Source organism: Passer domesticus, chromosome 10 (assembly GCF_036417665.1).
Source record: "Passer domesticus isolate bPasDom1 chromosome 10, bPasDom1.hap1, whole genome shotgun sequence".
Lineage (NCBI taxonomy): Eukaryota > Metazoa > Chordata > Aves > Passeriformes > Passeridae > Passer > Passer domesticus.
In genome coordinates, this window is record NC_087483.1 from 27,087,608 (window position 1) to 27,103,746 (window position 16,139).

At 42.1% G+C, this 16,139-nt stretch overlaps 1 protein-coding gene across 5 annotated transcripts in view; it reads left to right on the forward strand.

The window, feature by feature from the left end:
• The window catches only part of RBMS1 (RNA binding motif single stranded interacting protein 1), a 337,082-nt gene that overhangs the window by 179,937 nt on the left and 141,006 nt on the right, over nt 1–16,139 (forward strand). For 2 of the 5 annotated variants that reach the window (XM_064434717.1, XM_064434718.1), the window contains exon 1: nt 14,673–15,049. The exons of 1 other annotated variant lie outside the window; for it this stretch is intronic. In XM_064434717.1, coding sequence (XP_064290787.1) covers nt 14,975–15,049 — 75 coding nt within the window. In that variant the 5' untranslated portion in view covers nt 14,673–14,974. Of the gene's footprint in view, nt 1–14,666; nt 15,050–16,139 lie in introns of those variants that run through there. 2 more of the 5 variants (XM_064434716.1, XM_064434719.1) reach the window with 2 other exon arrangements.

The following is a 16,139-nucleotide window of genomic DNA, read 5'->3' on the forward strand; positions in this document are numbered from 1 at the left end:
AGAAAAAAATAGATTATGTAGTAAATATTTTAGTGTTATTTCAAAATTTTAGTATCAACATTATCTGAATATTAATTAATATTACATTTAATCATATTTTTTCTAAAAATTCAGTAAGACCAGACACTGAGAAAGAAATGAAAAATTCTGATCTAGATTTTCAAATTCCTACTTAACATTTTGTCAAGGAAAAAAAAAAAAGGAAAGAGAAAACCAGAAGATTCCATTTAGTGATTTATTTCCTATAGCATAATCAGGTGAAAAGGATATACTCTGAAATGTCATTACAATTACTTAATCAATTTACTTATTTGAACAGGCTGTTGAGTTCACAGTCCTTAAAATCAAAATAAACACCTTGATTTTTAAAAATCTGACTACCAAAGGCCTCCAATGCCTCCAGCAGGAAATCCATTAATCCCTTCTGAATATTAATGCCTTCTCATAAATATTTAGAGATCATACGTTACCACCTGGAATGTCTAACAAAACTCCAAATTTCATGTCAGTGTCTAAAGATTCATACCTAAATACATTCCTAGAGTGAACTTTTGGAGTTTTTGATTGCTGTGCTCCGTCTCATCCATTTCTGTGACATAAAGTTTACAAGAATTCTTGGATTTATCTCTCCACTTGTCTTCTATAATGTTCAGCTAATACCTTCAGCCTTGCTTTCTATACCTTTTCTAGTTAACTTGATGGCTTAATTTAATTTCTTAAAATTATCTTATTTATTTTACTTGGAGATGGGTTTGGTATGCTAGCACAAGCTTCAGTTTCTTCTGTTTTGGTATTACCCACTAAATATCTGTTCAGAACACGCTGTCTGCATCTTTAGCAGCTTATGCACAGTTTCCCAAAAGAAAATAGGACATGGATTCAGTGCTCTGCTTACACTGACACTTCTGATATATGTTTTAGAAGAAAACTCCTGGTTTTGTGAGTTGTTACTTAAAGCCAAAAAAATTTTAATTATTTCCCTATATATATACACCATAAATGGTACAAAAAGATTCCAAAACAAATCTCTTTTTTTTCTAGGAAATCAATGTAAATTTTTTTGTCAGGTTGTCTTCTTCAACGTGCTTCCCTGAAAGAAAAAGGGGAGGAAAAAAAACCCTTAAAATTTTTTATAGAATAAAATCCTACCCATTATTCTTCAACACTCAAAAGCTTATTGCAAGTGAAGATTTGTGGGAACATTTTTGTCCAGCCATATCTCTGTTCTTGCTATAAAAAGTTGTTATTACCATCTTTCCTTGCAAATTGACATGCTTTTCTTGTACATCCTTTGAAAAGCAACAATACTTGCTCTTCTACCTTTACCAAGATTGCAGAATTTGTAGACCCATTATCTCAAAAGATTTCTTAAGAACTGCATAATTATTCCCATCTTGTTCTCTATTTTTTCAGATCTTTAAGTATCTCAATGAAAAAGAAATCCATCCCATATATAAGTTCGAATGGCCTTTCTCTTGTACAAGCTAGCGTTAGAACGTAATCAGAAATCCACCCTGCCTTTGATTATCATTTTGTTTTCTCTGGTTACTGCAGATCTCATTAAGATTCTAAGATCTCTCTCATCCTTTATAAACAGCATAACTAAGATACTGTAGCTAAGAATATTTGCAAAAAGTTGAGGAATGAATGAGAAGAAATATTTTTTAAAAGAAGATCAATCTATCTTTTTCGAATGGGGATTCATCAATTTGCTCTATCAAATAGTTACTGCAGAGCAACCAATGGAGATGTGGAAAAATTCTCCTCTGGAGGCACATATGCTTGCAGAACCCACAGCAAACACAAGACCAAATGGCAGAATTAAAAAGATTCACCGATCTAAATCCTATTCAGAGAGATGCTAGAACTAACTTGCTCAAAGAGTACTTTTTTTTCAGTTTGACTTCATCAGTTGAGCTTGTTGCTGGGTTATGCTGAAGCTGAGCTATTGCACTGAATTAAAATAAATGTGGTAACTAGCAACAGGGGTTCATTGTCATGAGGCTGCTCTAAGACCTGTCTTTGTATTTACAGAGAATAATTCATAGCATCACTATTCACTTATGAGAATTTACCATGGTCTATATAATAGCTATGTTCAGTACAGCTACTGTTGTTTAATAATGTACTTGAGTTGTCATGGACCCACCACAAACTCAAAGGCTAGTTAGGAGGATCAGCACTGATCCCATCATTCTTGGTGTTTGGTACCAATGCTGGCAAGAAACTTTTTCTCTGAAGAGCCTTTACATGCCTTTCTAAGAGCTTGGGTGTCATCCAGAAACAATGCTCTGAAGTTGCACATTGTGTGCATCCTCTAGTAATTCTCAACCCTGGCGCTGAAATTGTGGAAGATTTCTTGAAATTTTAGGCAGAAAGGCAGAAATCTCACCCATTAAATTCTAGCAGGTTTTGTGAAAATTAGATTAATAAAAAGGGAGAAGGAAAGAGACACCAAGCAGTGCCCCCAGGAAGGGAGAGGCTACATGAAAAGCTCAGCAGTGATCAGTGTTGTCACACTGTCACCAGTCAATCAGCTAAAGTTGCCTGGCCTGCAATCACTTCTTGACTAGGAACCAGTGGCTGGATCTGCTGCCTCTGGCTGAAGCAGTAGATGGAGGCAGAGGAGTGCTGTGGAGGTGCTGCAGGGAATGAGAGTGGCTGGGACCACAGTAGGAACTGGCTTTGTCACAGGACATGTGCAGCCATAAGGGACATGAAGTTGGGTAGCTGGTGATGAGAGGTTTCCAATGCACCAACACACAGGTAATCAAATTTTGGTGGGTGTGCTGTTCAGGGAATACTTTGAATTTTATTTTGATTTTGCTCAAATATATGCAATAAGGAAATTGCTTTGAAAAACTTCTGTTTTGCCCACTTTCTTTTTATCTTACCACTCTCAATTCTTCTGCTTTGCAGGAAGACAGATTTTATTTGTTTTCTATTCTATCTGTATAGAGATCTGTGAACAAGTTGATGTGGACATAATGGCTTCAATTTTTCCTACATTAATGAATTTATGTTTGGATCTGCCCCATGTATGAAAGCATGTATGCCTGCTTTCCTAGTGTGCTGCAAATCCTGCTCTGCTCCAGGGCCTTTGGGAAGTGCTTTACAAAGGAAGCTGTCACTGCACAGTTTGAGTGCTGTAAGCTGTTAGTAAGGAAGTAGTGAACCAAGGACAGCTGTAACAGGAGAACACGTATTTTGCAGCTTGAATGAAGAGGCAGAGGAGCATTAAAAAGTTTATGCCCTCAATGTCACTCATTCTCATTTATCTCACATGTTCTGATGTGGACACACCAACTTTGAGTTATTCTGGATTTTGCCTTCAAGCAAAGCCAAGGTGAAGTACTTTCCAGCATGGAATGCTCACATGCTGTTGAAAGGGCTCTCCACAGCTCTAAAGAGATCCACACCTCATACCTATAAGGTTTTTCACCACTGAAGAGCTGTTACAAGCTAAAAAGTAAGAAAGAAATAAAAGTAAGTAACGTTTTAGCAGAAATTTATCTCCCTTCTTGAGAGTGTAGGTGCACTGTCCATGTTCAGAAAGATTCAGGTGTGGTGAATGAATCGTTATAATTAATTCTTATATATTATCGTTGAATTGTGTTTAAAATTTCTAGTGGGCTGGTTGAGATAATGCTATGGAGAATGATTGACATTTCATCCTATCAGCTCTTCATCTGCTCCTACTCCTGTGAGGATGCCTGGGAATATTTTTTTGTTGAAAGAAAGCATACCACAGAGTCAGTCATTTTTCCCCTCCATCTATGTAGTTCTCTCATGACCAAGTGGAGATATTAATTTTTATCTCCAACAAAATGTGATGAAGGCATTAATTTTAAACAGATGGAATATATGTAGATTGAGCTTCCCTATTGTTCTCTACTTTTACCTTCCCTGTTTATACCATCTGTTCTGGGTCTGTGTTAGTTTAGATTGTAATCCTTTTGAAGAAAGAAATAAAGCATCTTATACAAAGCATAATTAATATGTAGCAAATAATAATGACAATGTAACTGGGAGATCACTTAGTTCCTTACTATTATCATACCCTGGCTGTTTTTATTAATGTTTCCCTTGTAATGTGCATAGTTCTGGATTCTTTTTGCTAAGGCCAATTATTTAAAGCATGTTTTCTGCTAAAATATTTACAAGACAAGTATTTATCTGCTGTTTCACAGTTTAATGCATGACACTATTGAAATTAAGGGGAAACACATTAATTCAGGGTAGACTTGTGTTAGACTTTTTAAAAAGCATTCTAAGTTTATGCTTTCTTTATACTCGGAGACTTTCACTTTTTTTTTTCTTTTGTGTGTTAGTATTTATAATGGCCTGAGACTTCTTGGGCTTTGCTGGCATTGGGACTGGCAGCACCAAAATACCCTGATAAGGGCTGTTTTGTGCAATACTTCCTGCCTTGCCAAAGGCCGGAAGTGCTAACACCCTTGCAGAAATTTCCCAAGTTTCATGGTCCAGAGCTGTTCAACAAAGACACTGAGCTTTCTGGATGCTGAATGCTAACTGATCTGGGGTTTTTTTATGTTTGCCTACCATTAGCACTGTGCCTAAAATGATGCCAGTTTGTCCTTTTGAATTGGTGGCTGTCCTTGGAGGCTAAACTCCTGTGCTTATTTATTCCTTAGTGGGACAACCACAGTTCTCCAGCTTCTTTGCAATTTTTGTCGAATGCATCCCAATTAATGGATAATTAAAATGGATAAATTTCCTGGAATAACCATGAAATAAGCATCTTGGGAAGTCACAGTTTACGCTGAGTTTGCTAACTCTTTATGGTGTGACTGAGGTGGGTCACTTGCAAGCAAGTTAGGGTGAGACACTGTTCAGAATCTTCCACAAGTGTAAAACAGAACTGTCAAACATGATGGTTTGCAAAGAAAATTGCTTCTGTGCAACTCTCTTTTCTCTCTCTCTTTTTTTTTCTTTTTTTGTGTACAAATATTTCCACTTGCTGTGAGTGCACAGCTACTGAGAAAAGAATAAACATCTCAAGAGACTTTTTTAAAGGAAGAAACAGGTTATAAGAATTTGGAAGTCCATAGCAAATTATTACTGTGAACACCAGTGCTGAGTAAAAATGTTCATCCATAAGACTTAGATAGGGGCCTGATGGAGTTCTATGCTATGCACAATGCAGGACAATCCAGTGTTTTAGAGTAGTGCTTTTTTACCTTTGTGTGTAAGACAAGACTTGATAGTGAGATCATTATATAATTTATCTGAGAGCACATATTGCAACTTCTTTTTGTAACCCAACAAAAGTGTTTCGTATCTCCGCCTGAGAGAGGGACAGGTCTAATTTAGGTGGTTTTTTGTTTGTGAGCATGTTTAAGTGCAAAGGGAAAGGAAAGATTCATAGGTATCAAGCTTGAAAGGGAAAACAGTTCTTTCTCAATAAGGTCTGCCCCTATGCCCACCTTTTTCATCTATACCTTTCAGAAACCAAACTCTGGAGAGAAAAGAGCCTGCTGCTATTCTTCTTGGAGACGGGAGTCAATACAGCAACACAGCAGACTGTAAAAACAAAGTGACATAGAGGAAATAAAACCTTTTTTTTCCCCATCCTGTGTGAGCTTAGGTGCATTTAAAAAACCAGCTTGCTGGGATCCTGTGTTCCATCTTCACGGTTGTCAGTCTATTCCCAGAGGGATGGAGTCAAAAGTCTACCACATCTGCTTCCTCTTTTTGAATAAGCTCTTTACAAATTGTCTGCTTAGGCCAGTTTTCTAGATAAAAGTGGCACCTTATTCATTCATTTGTTTCATAAATTGTAAGCATCTATTATTTTTAAGATCCAAAGAATCATAGCATATGTGACCCCTTATGTCTGATTCCTCAACCATTTTAATTAATCTAATAGGAAAGGATTTGAGAGAGGGACATAAACAGGGGCAAGGACAGCAGCATGGAAAGAGTTGTGCAAGTAAAAGTAACTGGGTGACACTCACACCCATGAAAAGGACTATTCATAAGAATTGGCTCATCAGACACAAGGCAAGGCCAAATGACCCATGTTAAAAGATGTGTAATGCTTACCTCTTAGCAATAAAATAAATGTTGTTCATGAGAAGATATTATCCTTCCTGAGCAATTTTCTCAGCTACCTGAATATACAGAGGGATGGAAAAATTGAGACATAAAAACTGACACCTGGATTTGAATCATACCATGATTGAGTGGCAGACTGAAGAAAGGTCATTATGAAGGTCTTGTCTGTGTGCAACTGTGACTAAAGCCATGTCTTACCTTTGACAAACTGAAGAGGCTGAGCTGAAATGTAAAACCAAATATCAACGTTCTTCATGTAGACATGTAATTTCTTTTCGTTTTAACTACGCTGTTTTGAAGAAAGGTTCCTCCCTGTTTGGAAGCCTTTTATTTATGCCTACAAGAATACCCACCACACACACACAAATGTACTTAACTGCTCCCAGCTGAGTTGGTTCATATATATGTTTTGCAAAAGGACTTTATATTGAGCATATGTTTTCTAGGAATGTCTTCACCTCTTTATCCTGCTAAGTTGAATTGTCTTACTATATCATGCTGAGAACATACTTGAAAGAAAAGAAAGAAAAAAAATTGAAATGGAAAGGACAATGCAACCTCTCCATTGATTTAACAATCTATATTTTAAAAAATATATGGTTTTTTTTCCTTTTACTGGTTGCAAGAATCCATGCACTGTATTAAGAACTGACAGCTGTGGTTAAAATCTTGTATAAATATGTTTAACAGAACTAAGGAAATTTGCCATGTATTTTTAAATACTCCTGTGAACATATCATCAACAAGTATTCATTTCAGTTATTTTAATTATTCAAATCTTCAGTTCTCTCAGATTAATTTTACTTCCTTTGTGGGTGTTTTGAATGCATAATTGGATTCTGAGACAGGGAAAATGTCCAGGGCTGGTAAGAAAATGCACAATCAGTAGTTAAAGAAACTAGTGTTGAATGTATTATATGTGGTGACCATGGTTAAAACAAATAGTATTAAAAAAAAGAAAAGGGAGAAGGGCTTTCAGCATGGTCTGCTGTCTCTCTCTCTTTAAATACAAATGAGAAATAAAGAACAAAACCTATTTTATTTTATTTAGCATTCAGAATGATATTGTTGTGTCCTTGCCCATGGCAGAAGGGTTGGAAATAGGTATTTAAGGTCCCTTCCACCCAAACCATTCTCTGTTTCTTCTGTGGGATGGCCAAAATCCGGAATGCTCACAGGGATAGGAAACACCGGCTCTTGGAGCCAGGCACGAGCGGAGCCGTGGGACCTGCGGGCTGCTCCCGGCCGCGAGGAGCACCTGGCGGCACGGAGGCTTCCAGACTCGGAGCCGGCGTTCCCCGGTACCCAGCCCAGGTGCCGCGGCCCTCAGCCGGTACCGAGCCCAGGTGCCGCAGCCGGTACCGAGCCCAGGTGCCGCGGCCCTCAGCCGGTACCGAGCCCAGGTGCCGCAGCCGGTGCCCAGCCCAGGTGCCGCAGCCCTCAGCCGGGGCCGAGCCCAGGTGCCGCGGCCCTCAGCCGGTGCCCAGCCCAGGTGCCGCAGCCGGTGCCCAGCCCAGGTGCCGCGGCCCTCAGCCGGTGCCCAGCCGAGGAGCCGCGGCCCTCAGCCGGGGCCGAGCCCCCCGCGCTTCCCGCCCGGCCCGCGGCGCCAGGGGGCGCTGTGCCCGGGCCCGGCCCGAGCCCGGCTCACGGCCCGGCCCGAGGCACCGCCGGCCCCTCAGGAACTGCTGCCCCCAGCATCTGCTGAGCTGCAAGGGACCCACAGGGATCATCAACTCCCTGCCCTGCGCTGCAGCGTGGCCAGGAGCCGCACCGTGTGCCCCAGAGCGTTGTCCGAACGCTTCTGAACTCCGCCAGGCCGCACTAGTGACCGCTTCCCTGGGCAGCCTGTCCCAGTGCTTTTTCTCATATCCAACCAAAACCTGCCCTTGTGCAGCTTTTCCCTCGGGTCTGTCACTGTCACCGCTCAGTGCCTGTCCCTCCTCTCGCCCTTGTGAAGAAGCTGCAGGCTGTGATGAGGTCTGAGGATCCAGCGTTGCCCGCATGTTGTTCTGTCCAAGGCGCTGCTGCTCCTGCCTGGCAGGGCTGGCCCACGCACAGAACCGTGTGTGATACTCTGGAAATTCTGCCCTACAGCTCTGGTCACACATGCTGGCGTTCCTTACGTTTTGTAGGGAGTTTAAGGTTGTAAATTAACTAGAAATTACAATAAATGAAACCTATAAAACCTTTGTGAATCCCTAATATATTTGATAAGCCGCTCTTAAAGTATGAAAATCTGAAACTATGAATTCTAAAGATGACGGCAAGGTTTATCAAATACTTGCTAGTCTCTAAGTCCTCTGAGAAAAAGTTGTTAACGTTCTTTATTGCTAGAGATGTGTTGATTACAGCTCAGACTTTGCCTTGTTTATTTACAGTTTTTAGGTCCCCTTGGAACATATGTTTGGAGATTTAATGTCTTTGTGTCTTCCCTAGTGAAAATGGAAGCAAAAATACTTTATATACATCAAATTATTTTTAAAAAGCATCAAAACTCATAAAATGATGCAATAAATACTGCTAGCATCTGATAGAAATATTATCCCACAATCAGAGAGTACTTTCATAAGTTTCTCAGTGGATTAAAGCCCCAGAGATTAGAACTGCAAATGCAATGTTTTTGTTTGGGTACCTTTCCACCAAAATAAATACACATTGGTTTATAAAGAGTTGTTGTGAAACACGAGAATTGGTAAGGTTTTTAAATGGTATGAACATTTTGCTGTCTATCTGAAACACTTTTTTGGTACAACAATGTTTCTGACAGACATGAAATCCAATCCTAAGGAAGGGAAGAACTTCTTAATAAGTCTTATTAAGATAAGATTCATAATTTGGGAGACAAGACAGATATGAAACAGTTAGACCTGCAGATGAGAGTTCAAAGGTTTTTTTAGTGCATTCAATTATTTGTGTTAGAAACAACAAAACTGGAGAACTAGCTTTGGAATCAGAAAATCCAAAATTATGGGTTTTTTGGTGTTTTTTTTTTTTTGTTTGTTTGGTTGGTTTTTTTTGGTGGTGGTGGTTTTTTTCCCCCCTAATATATATTGTTATTTTATTTCTATTGTTTGCAACAAAAATTATGTCCTTTATAATCTTGTAACAGTCACATAGACCTTTGTCATCCCAGTTTTATGTCTGTGAATGCACTAAAAAATAGTTTCAGAAAAGTATTGTGAAGATTAATCAAAAAAATTAAACTTTCTTTTTTTTTTGCGTGGTAGGAAAAACCCCATATTTGTTCCAAATTATCTATAAATGTTTATAACCAATGGTTTGAATTCCATCAGAACCAACCATGGCTGGTTGGTCAAACTGGTAAAAAGACACCCACAATTATTCTTATTATACTGCAGCCAAAGCAGGCTGGCCTTGGTGTTTAAGGACAAAGGGGAGGAATGGAAAATTCTGCCCCGAAACTGAGATGAGAAAACTGGAAGGGAATGTCTTAATGAAAGAATTGTAGCTGGTCAATATTTTATAGAGGTACAATTACTCTGTTCCTTGTTCATCTGCTCGCACAGTGAAGAGAGATTATTGCCAGAGAGACTCCAGGATAGTTAGGAACTGCATGGGATGGAAGTTTCTGATAAATAATATATTAATAGAAGTGGGATTCTTAACTACTTCCACCCTAGAGTGAACATAGTCGTGTAATACAACTCACTTGTGGCACCAGTGAGAAGACTATTTGCATAAAACATGTATTAAATAGATCTATAGAACTGGACCAACAAGAGGTGCCTCACAAGGTTTTATGAAGAATGCTGGAAAAAACCAAATGGCTTTTAGTGTGCAATCATCTCTGTTAGCTGGGCTTCTTGGGGTAAACCAGAATATAGAAAATATAGAAAATATAGAAAATGGGGCACTTATGTGGATACTCTCAGACTTATCTAAACATGATGAAAAGGTTATCACCCAAATTCATGGTGATATGTTTAGCTGCACACACAACCTGTTTTCATGAGCAGTCTGGAGGAATCTTTTGTGGGCGTCCATTGCCAATAGTGGAAGCATTGCCGGGTGCACATGAAACCATGAAAGGGGAGGTTCTAATGCAGAATATGCTAAATGCCCGCATGTTAGTGCCAGTTAAATACTTCACTTGCACAATCTTAGAGTGCTGTATAGCCCTGTAGATTTTCAGAAGTGAATTACGGTGCCTGCAGCTGTCAGGAGCAGCTGAGCCAGTGCAGTGCATGGCTCAGCTGTAAGGATAAACAAGGGCACGCTACATTCAGCAGTGCTCCAGGGAAATGCTCTTACACCAGGACAGCTACTGTAAAAGTACAGAATTGTAGTCACTCCATTGAAATAAATATTTAAGAATTTGCTGAAAGGGTTAATAGCCACTAAAGCTAGAGAGCTGATTTAATTGATGACAACAATCAAGTGCTTTTCATCTTGGTGGCCCATGAACAATGGCCGTTTATTTAGCCTTTGTGCTTGAGTGTGGCCTAGTGCGACCTAAATTGAAGAGTCTTTCATTTGTGTTGCAAAGCAGTCAAGGCCCTGCGATGGGGCTAAGGGTGGCATTACAACAAGGAGGTTTTGCAAGTAATTGGAATAGTGTGTGTTGAAAGCAAGAAGTTTTGGTGGATAGCTTAAACCCCACTGCATTTCTGTAGCCCTAACGTGCTGACTGAGGATGTAAAATAGATTCTTGGTTTGTTAACATTTGTATGTGAATTGGGACGCAGTACCTGGTTTCTCTGTATTCACAACGGATGCACCGCCGCTGCTTCCATTTGCTTTAGTCCTTTCATGTGAATCGAATTCGGCAGATTCTTTTAGCGAGTGATTGTGGTGCCCTGTGCAGGCAAAGAATGGGGTGAATGTTTGACACAGTTTGCAAACAGAAGTAAGGCACAGGGTAATTTAGCGACTTGCTCACCCTCTCACCCACATGCTGTGGTACATCTGGTTTCGAAGAAAGATCTCCCAAAACTCAAGCTAGATCTTAACTAGAAAAAAAAGGTCTTGTTCAAATATCCCTGACTGTGGCACAGTAGTAACGATTTCAGCACAAACATGTGCTGAGCTCTTTCTGCTCAGACCACAAATGCAAAGACCACAAATGCGAAGACCACAAATGGTGCAGAGGACAGAACCTCGGTTCCTGAAGTGAGATGGTTTAAATACATTTGCCTCCCATTCTGCATTGTATTTGACTTTTTCTGCCCTAGGGTAGAACTCCTGATGTTTAAGTTAATCTCTACAACATGAATGGGATTTCTCTTACAACATTGTTGGAGTCAGTGCATAACCTGTGATTGGGTTCAACTGAGTCGCCCTAAAACTCCTCTGAATGGCAGCACATACAGCACTTCTCAGGCATTTGCAGCAAGAAGCCAACTGTGTTTTCATCCTATTTTAATCACTCCTGAGCAGTTAGAGAATATCCATGATAAAGTAGTAATGTAAAGGAAAAACGCCTAGAATTTAATAGAATTTAATATGGTTTCATTAATACTCAGTGAACTCTGGCCATAGACAAAATTATGGAGTACTGTTTTCCTTAACATTTTGTAGGAATTCAGCTTTTTACTCTTTTGTTTATCTACTTGCTTCCAGAACACACCTCAGTGTTTATCTTCCTTCTTAATGTGGTGCATAAATGAGGGAAGCATTTTAAACCTTGTGAGTATTTAGTCATGATGACAGGAGTTGGTACCACCATACAGCATAAACTGTTTCAATGTAAAAGTTTTTATGTGCCCTTGCAATTAACATAAAATAAGTAATTAAATCCAAACCCTTCCATTAGTATGAGAAGTTAAGAAATTAGTAATTTGGTTTAAAGTTTCATTTGCAATGAAATCCTCTCTGTATTGCACAACTTGCATTCATATTACTAAATTGACTGAATAATCAACATATTAAAAAGACAGAAGCAGAGATTGCCTTGTGTGATGAGAAATTTAATTTTTTTTTGACCCAAGAATTCTTAATTCATTAATTCAATAAACACCTTAACTATAATTTTTTTAAAAAATGCTCTAAAACTCATGTAAATGATTCTAATAAAATAATTATATCTTCTAACCTTTTTTAGTAAAAACTGAGTATTATTTTCAAACTCTCAGCTATCATCACTGGGATCACTGCACTCTAAAGTTTGCAGTATTAAGTTGCAGGCTTGCGTTTTAAATTAAATGGTAAATATTAAACTATGAATTTTGAACTTCTTTAATGTCAGCTTCACAGATATTCCAATGGAAGAAGATCTTTAATTAGAAAATATTCTGGTTGCAAATGGAACCAAATTGGTTTCATCATTACATTAACAGTGACACATCTTTGGGGATGAGATTAATCTTTAGAGCAAAAGACTTTGTTTGAGAAAGTTCTCAGTCTTTGCAAGGAGAGACTGGGAAGGAACTTGGAGATCAGCTTTAGCTGTTACGGTTGAAATCAAATACTCTCTTAGCCAGATTTGCTCTTTCATCACTTCCAGGAGCTGTTGTGGCAGAGTGCATTGCTGCTTCTCTTGCTGGCACCCATCAGCCATTACCTATAACTTGACACAGTTAAGCTGGAGACTGTTGCAGTTGTAAGTGCTGGAACGATATAGGCTGCATTTCCCTTCTCCTCATTTCCTGAAGGTTTTTTTTTCTGGATGCTTCTCTCCTCATTCAGGATTGCACAATGTACTTTTGACAACCACAGTTGCTGTTTACATGAAAATGGATTCTAGGAAAACACTCTTAATTTCCAGATGTCTTCAGTATAATGTTTTCTTTCAGATCTCATTCTTTCTTTCTCCTCAGGAAAATCCCCACAAAGTGCATCATCAGTCTTTATTTCTTCTTTTTCCTTTTTTTTTTTTTTAAAGGAAACTAAGTGTACTAGCACCCGTAACCTGTCAGTTTATGAGAGGCCAGCACCACATTCTTTGTAGTTCAACCAAGAACTTCAGACCACAATTTGGCAGTTCTCAAAGCAGTCTACAACAGTATTCTCACGTATCTGGGCTGTAGTAACACATTTCCCCATGAAGTTCTGAAGCTTAATGCCTGCTGTCCTCTGACAACGCACTACCCTGGAGCCATATTACCTGGCATTCTTTGGAGCTAATTGCAGCCTGTATGCTTTTTCCACTGCATAAATGCCAGTAAACAGAAGACAGCTGATTTTAGCCATGGCCATTTCAGCCTCTCCAGATGCACATTCTTAACCCCCTCAAATACCTGATATTTCTGTTCTGTTCAGCTTTCCCCTAACTTTAATCTTTGTCCCTCTCACAGAAGACATTACCAGCTCTTATGTTTTTTGTGTTTCTCCTTGTTTTCATAGTCATTCTAGCCGTGTGCTGACAAACAAAAAACCACCCCAAAACAATACAAACAAACCCCCAAACGTAACCAAAACTCAAAAACTCCCATGCCTTTTCTGAAGAAAACGCCTTCTCCTAAAGACGCCACTAATCCTTTAATCTGTGTAGACTGCAAAGTGTGTACAATTCTCTTCCCTGGAAAGAAAAAAAAACCCCAAACTTTTAAAGTGATCTTAATAGCTGGCAAGGAGAACTGCAATGTCATTTGCGTAATTGTCCTCTGCTCAGCTGGAATTTGGAAGACTATCTGCAGTTACCTCTCATTGCTCAGCCTGCAGCAGGGATTCATGGCTGCACCAAGGCTGCCTTTGCTATCACCCTGGGATGCCTGTACATCCTTCAAGTTTTTAATATTTCTTTCTGCTATTATCACATTTAGTTTGGCTGATGTTAATAAAACCAGGAGTTTTGGTGGGCCTTATATACATGTTTTATTAATCAAACAGTGCCGCAATACAAAAATGATTGTGATTAGTGTGACAAAGAAATGGCATCTGCTTAATGCTCTGAGGATCAGCTTATCTTTGGGTTGAAAAGAGATGGATTTGTCAGAAGTAAACCCACTGGACTTTTTTACACACAACAGTAGAGCATAGTATGCAGCTGGTCCCTACTTCTAACGTTCAGGAAACCAGCTTTCTCAGAGAAAATATTCAAGTGAAAAAATATAGCTATTACTGCCTATAACAGGAATGTTTCCTGTTGGAGAACTCAGCACCACTGGCTGAAGTGCAAATTTAAGAACGTTCAATGGGCCAGACAGAGAATTTGGTCTGGCTTTGTGGTTGCTGCTCTGTAAACTGATTTTAGCACTGCAGTCTCTTCTGCTCCGGCAGATAAATGCACCCTGTACCGTCAAGAGGAATTGAAGCCAAATTTGGTTTTCCAAAATTGTACCCAGTTTTTCCCTACAGCTTGTGCCCTGCACCACTGCTCAGCAGCGGGATGCACAAAAGAGGGAAGGCGATAACAAAGCACAACCAGGCTAATTAGGTCAGAGCCGAGCCGGGCACGATGCGGCCACTGCAGCCCTCCTCCTCCTGTCCTCCAGAACGTGGAAAGCCTGCGCTCCGCTCCCGCCGGGCACCGCAGCTTTCCCGGGCGCTGGAGCGGCCCTCGGGCCGAGCGGCGCCGCTCGCCGCCCCCCGCCCCGGGGCTGCCCCGCCGCGGGGCCACGGCTGGGGCTCGCCCCGGGCGCCGAGCGGGGCTAAGCGCCTCCCCTCGCCCCCGTCCCCCGCCCCTCCGCCAGCCCTGCCCCGCCGCCTGGCACCGCCGCGCCGGCCCCGAGCGCTCCCCGCGCCGCCGCTCCGCTGCCGCTGCTGCTCGGCCCGGCCGGGCGGGGACTTGGCAGGAACTCCCGGGCAGAGAGCGAGAGTGCCTGCCCCCGCTCCGCTGTGGCTTTTGGGTGGAGGAAGGTCTGAGCTCGGCCGAGGAGCAGCAGCAGCCGCCGCCGCCGGAAAGGAAGAGGCAGGAGGGGAGAGAGACACGGAGAGGCGGCTGGAGCCCCCCAAAGTACCCCCCCATCCCTGCACTGCAGGCTACATTTCCAGCTTCATGGGCAAAGTGTGGAAACAGCAGATGTACCCCCAGTACACCACCTACTACTACCCCCAGTATCTGCAGGCGAAGGTAGGGTCCGGCACGCCGGGCGGCGCGGCGGGTCTGGGGCTGGCCCCGCTCCGGGCGGCCGGGCAGGGCCGAGCCGGGCGGGAGCTCCGCGGCTGGGGCACGGCCCGGGGGAGGCGGTCAGGTTGCACCGGGGGACGGAGACAGGAAAGAGCCGGCAGCCCCTTCCTGCCGCCCGCCGCCGCCCCGGGAGCCCCCGCCGGGCTTCCACCGCTTCTCCTCGCTCCCGACCGTGCAGTCTCCGACCTGACTCCCCTCTCGCCTTTCCCCTCCCGCTGTCGGTCCCTCCTCTTCCCCAGGGCTCTCGGCGTGTCTCCTCCTTCCCAACCACGTCCTCGGCCACCCCGCCGCAGAGCGGAGCGCTGCGGGCCGCGCTCCCGCTGCCTTCGCCCAGCGCAGCCCCGGAACGCGGGCAGAGGAGCCGAAGTTCGGGCGGCCGGGGCTGCCATGGCCGTGCCTCGGCCGCGGCGGGGGTGCTGTGACATCCCGAGGGGTGGCAGGGCGCGCTTACTGCTGCGGTGGGGATGGCCGTAATTCCCATTAAATACGGGCATTGGGGAAGCTGGCGGATTCGGGTGGATACTCATTGTCTGTGGAGTCGGACCTTTGTGAGCTGGCAGCTCACAGTTTTCAAACTGGATTAAAAAACGCATTCAGGGTCCAGGTCGTGATGATTAATGTTGTACACGGGTAGCTGCTGTTTGCGGGGATATTGATGTTAGTAGTTCTTGCGGTGGAGGATCTCCACCTTTTTCCCTTTCTCCTTCAAGTCTTTAAGGGCAGCCAGCCCCACTGCTCTAGAAGCATCATGCTGCAAACTGGCAGATGCAGAGGTGGTTGCATCAGCTGTCTGGAACATTTAGCATAAGCCTTTCCAACCACCAGTGACACTCCTCACAAATCAAAACAGACCCATATGAGGCTTCCATGTGTGAACTTTTTTTAGAGGTTATTACTGTGGTGTGGGTTTGGTTGTGATTTTTTTTTAAATTTATTTATTTTTTTTTTGCTATTGAACTGTCTTGCCTCTTTGGCAATGACAGGAAAGAATTCCCTTCTCTTTATCTGCACACTTGATAGGCTCTTCTTTTTA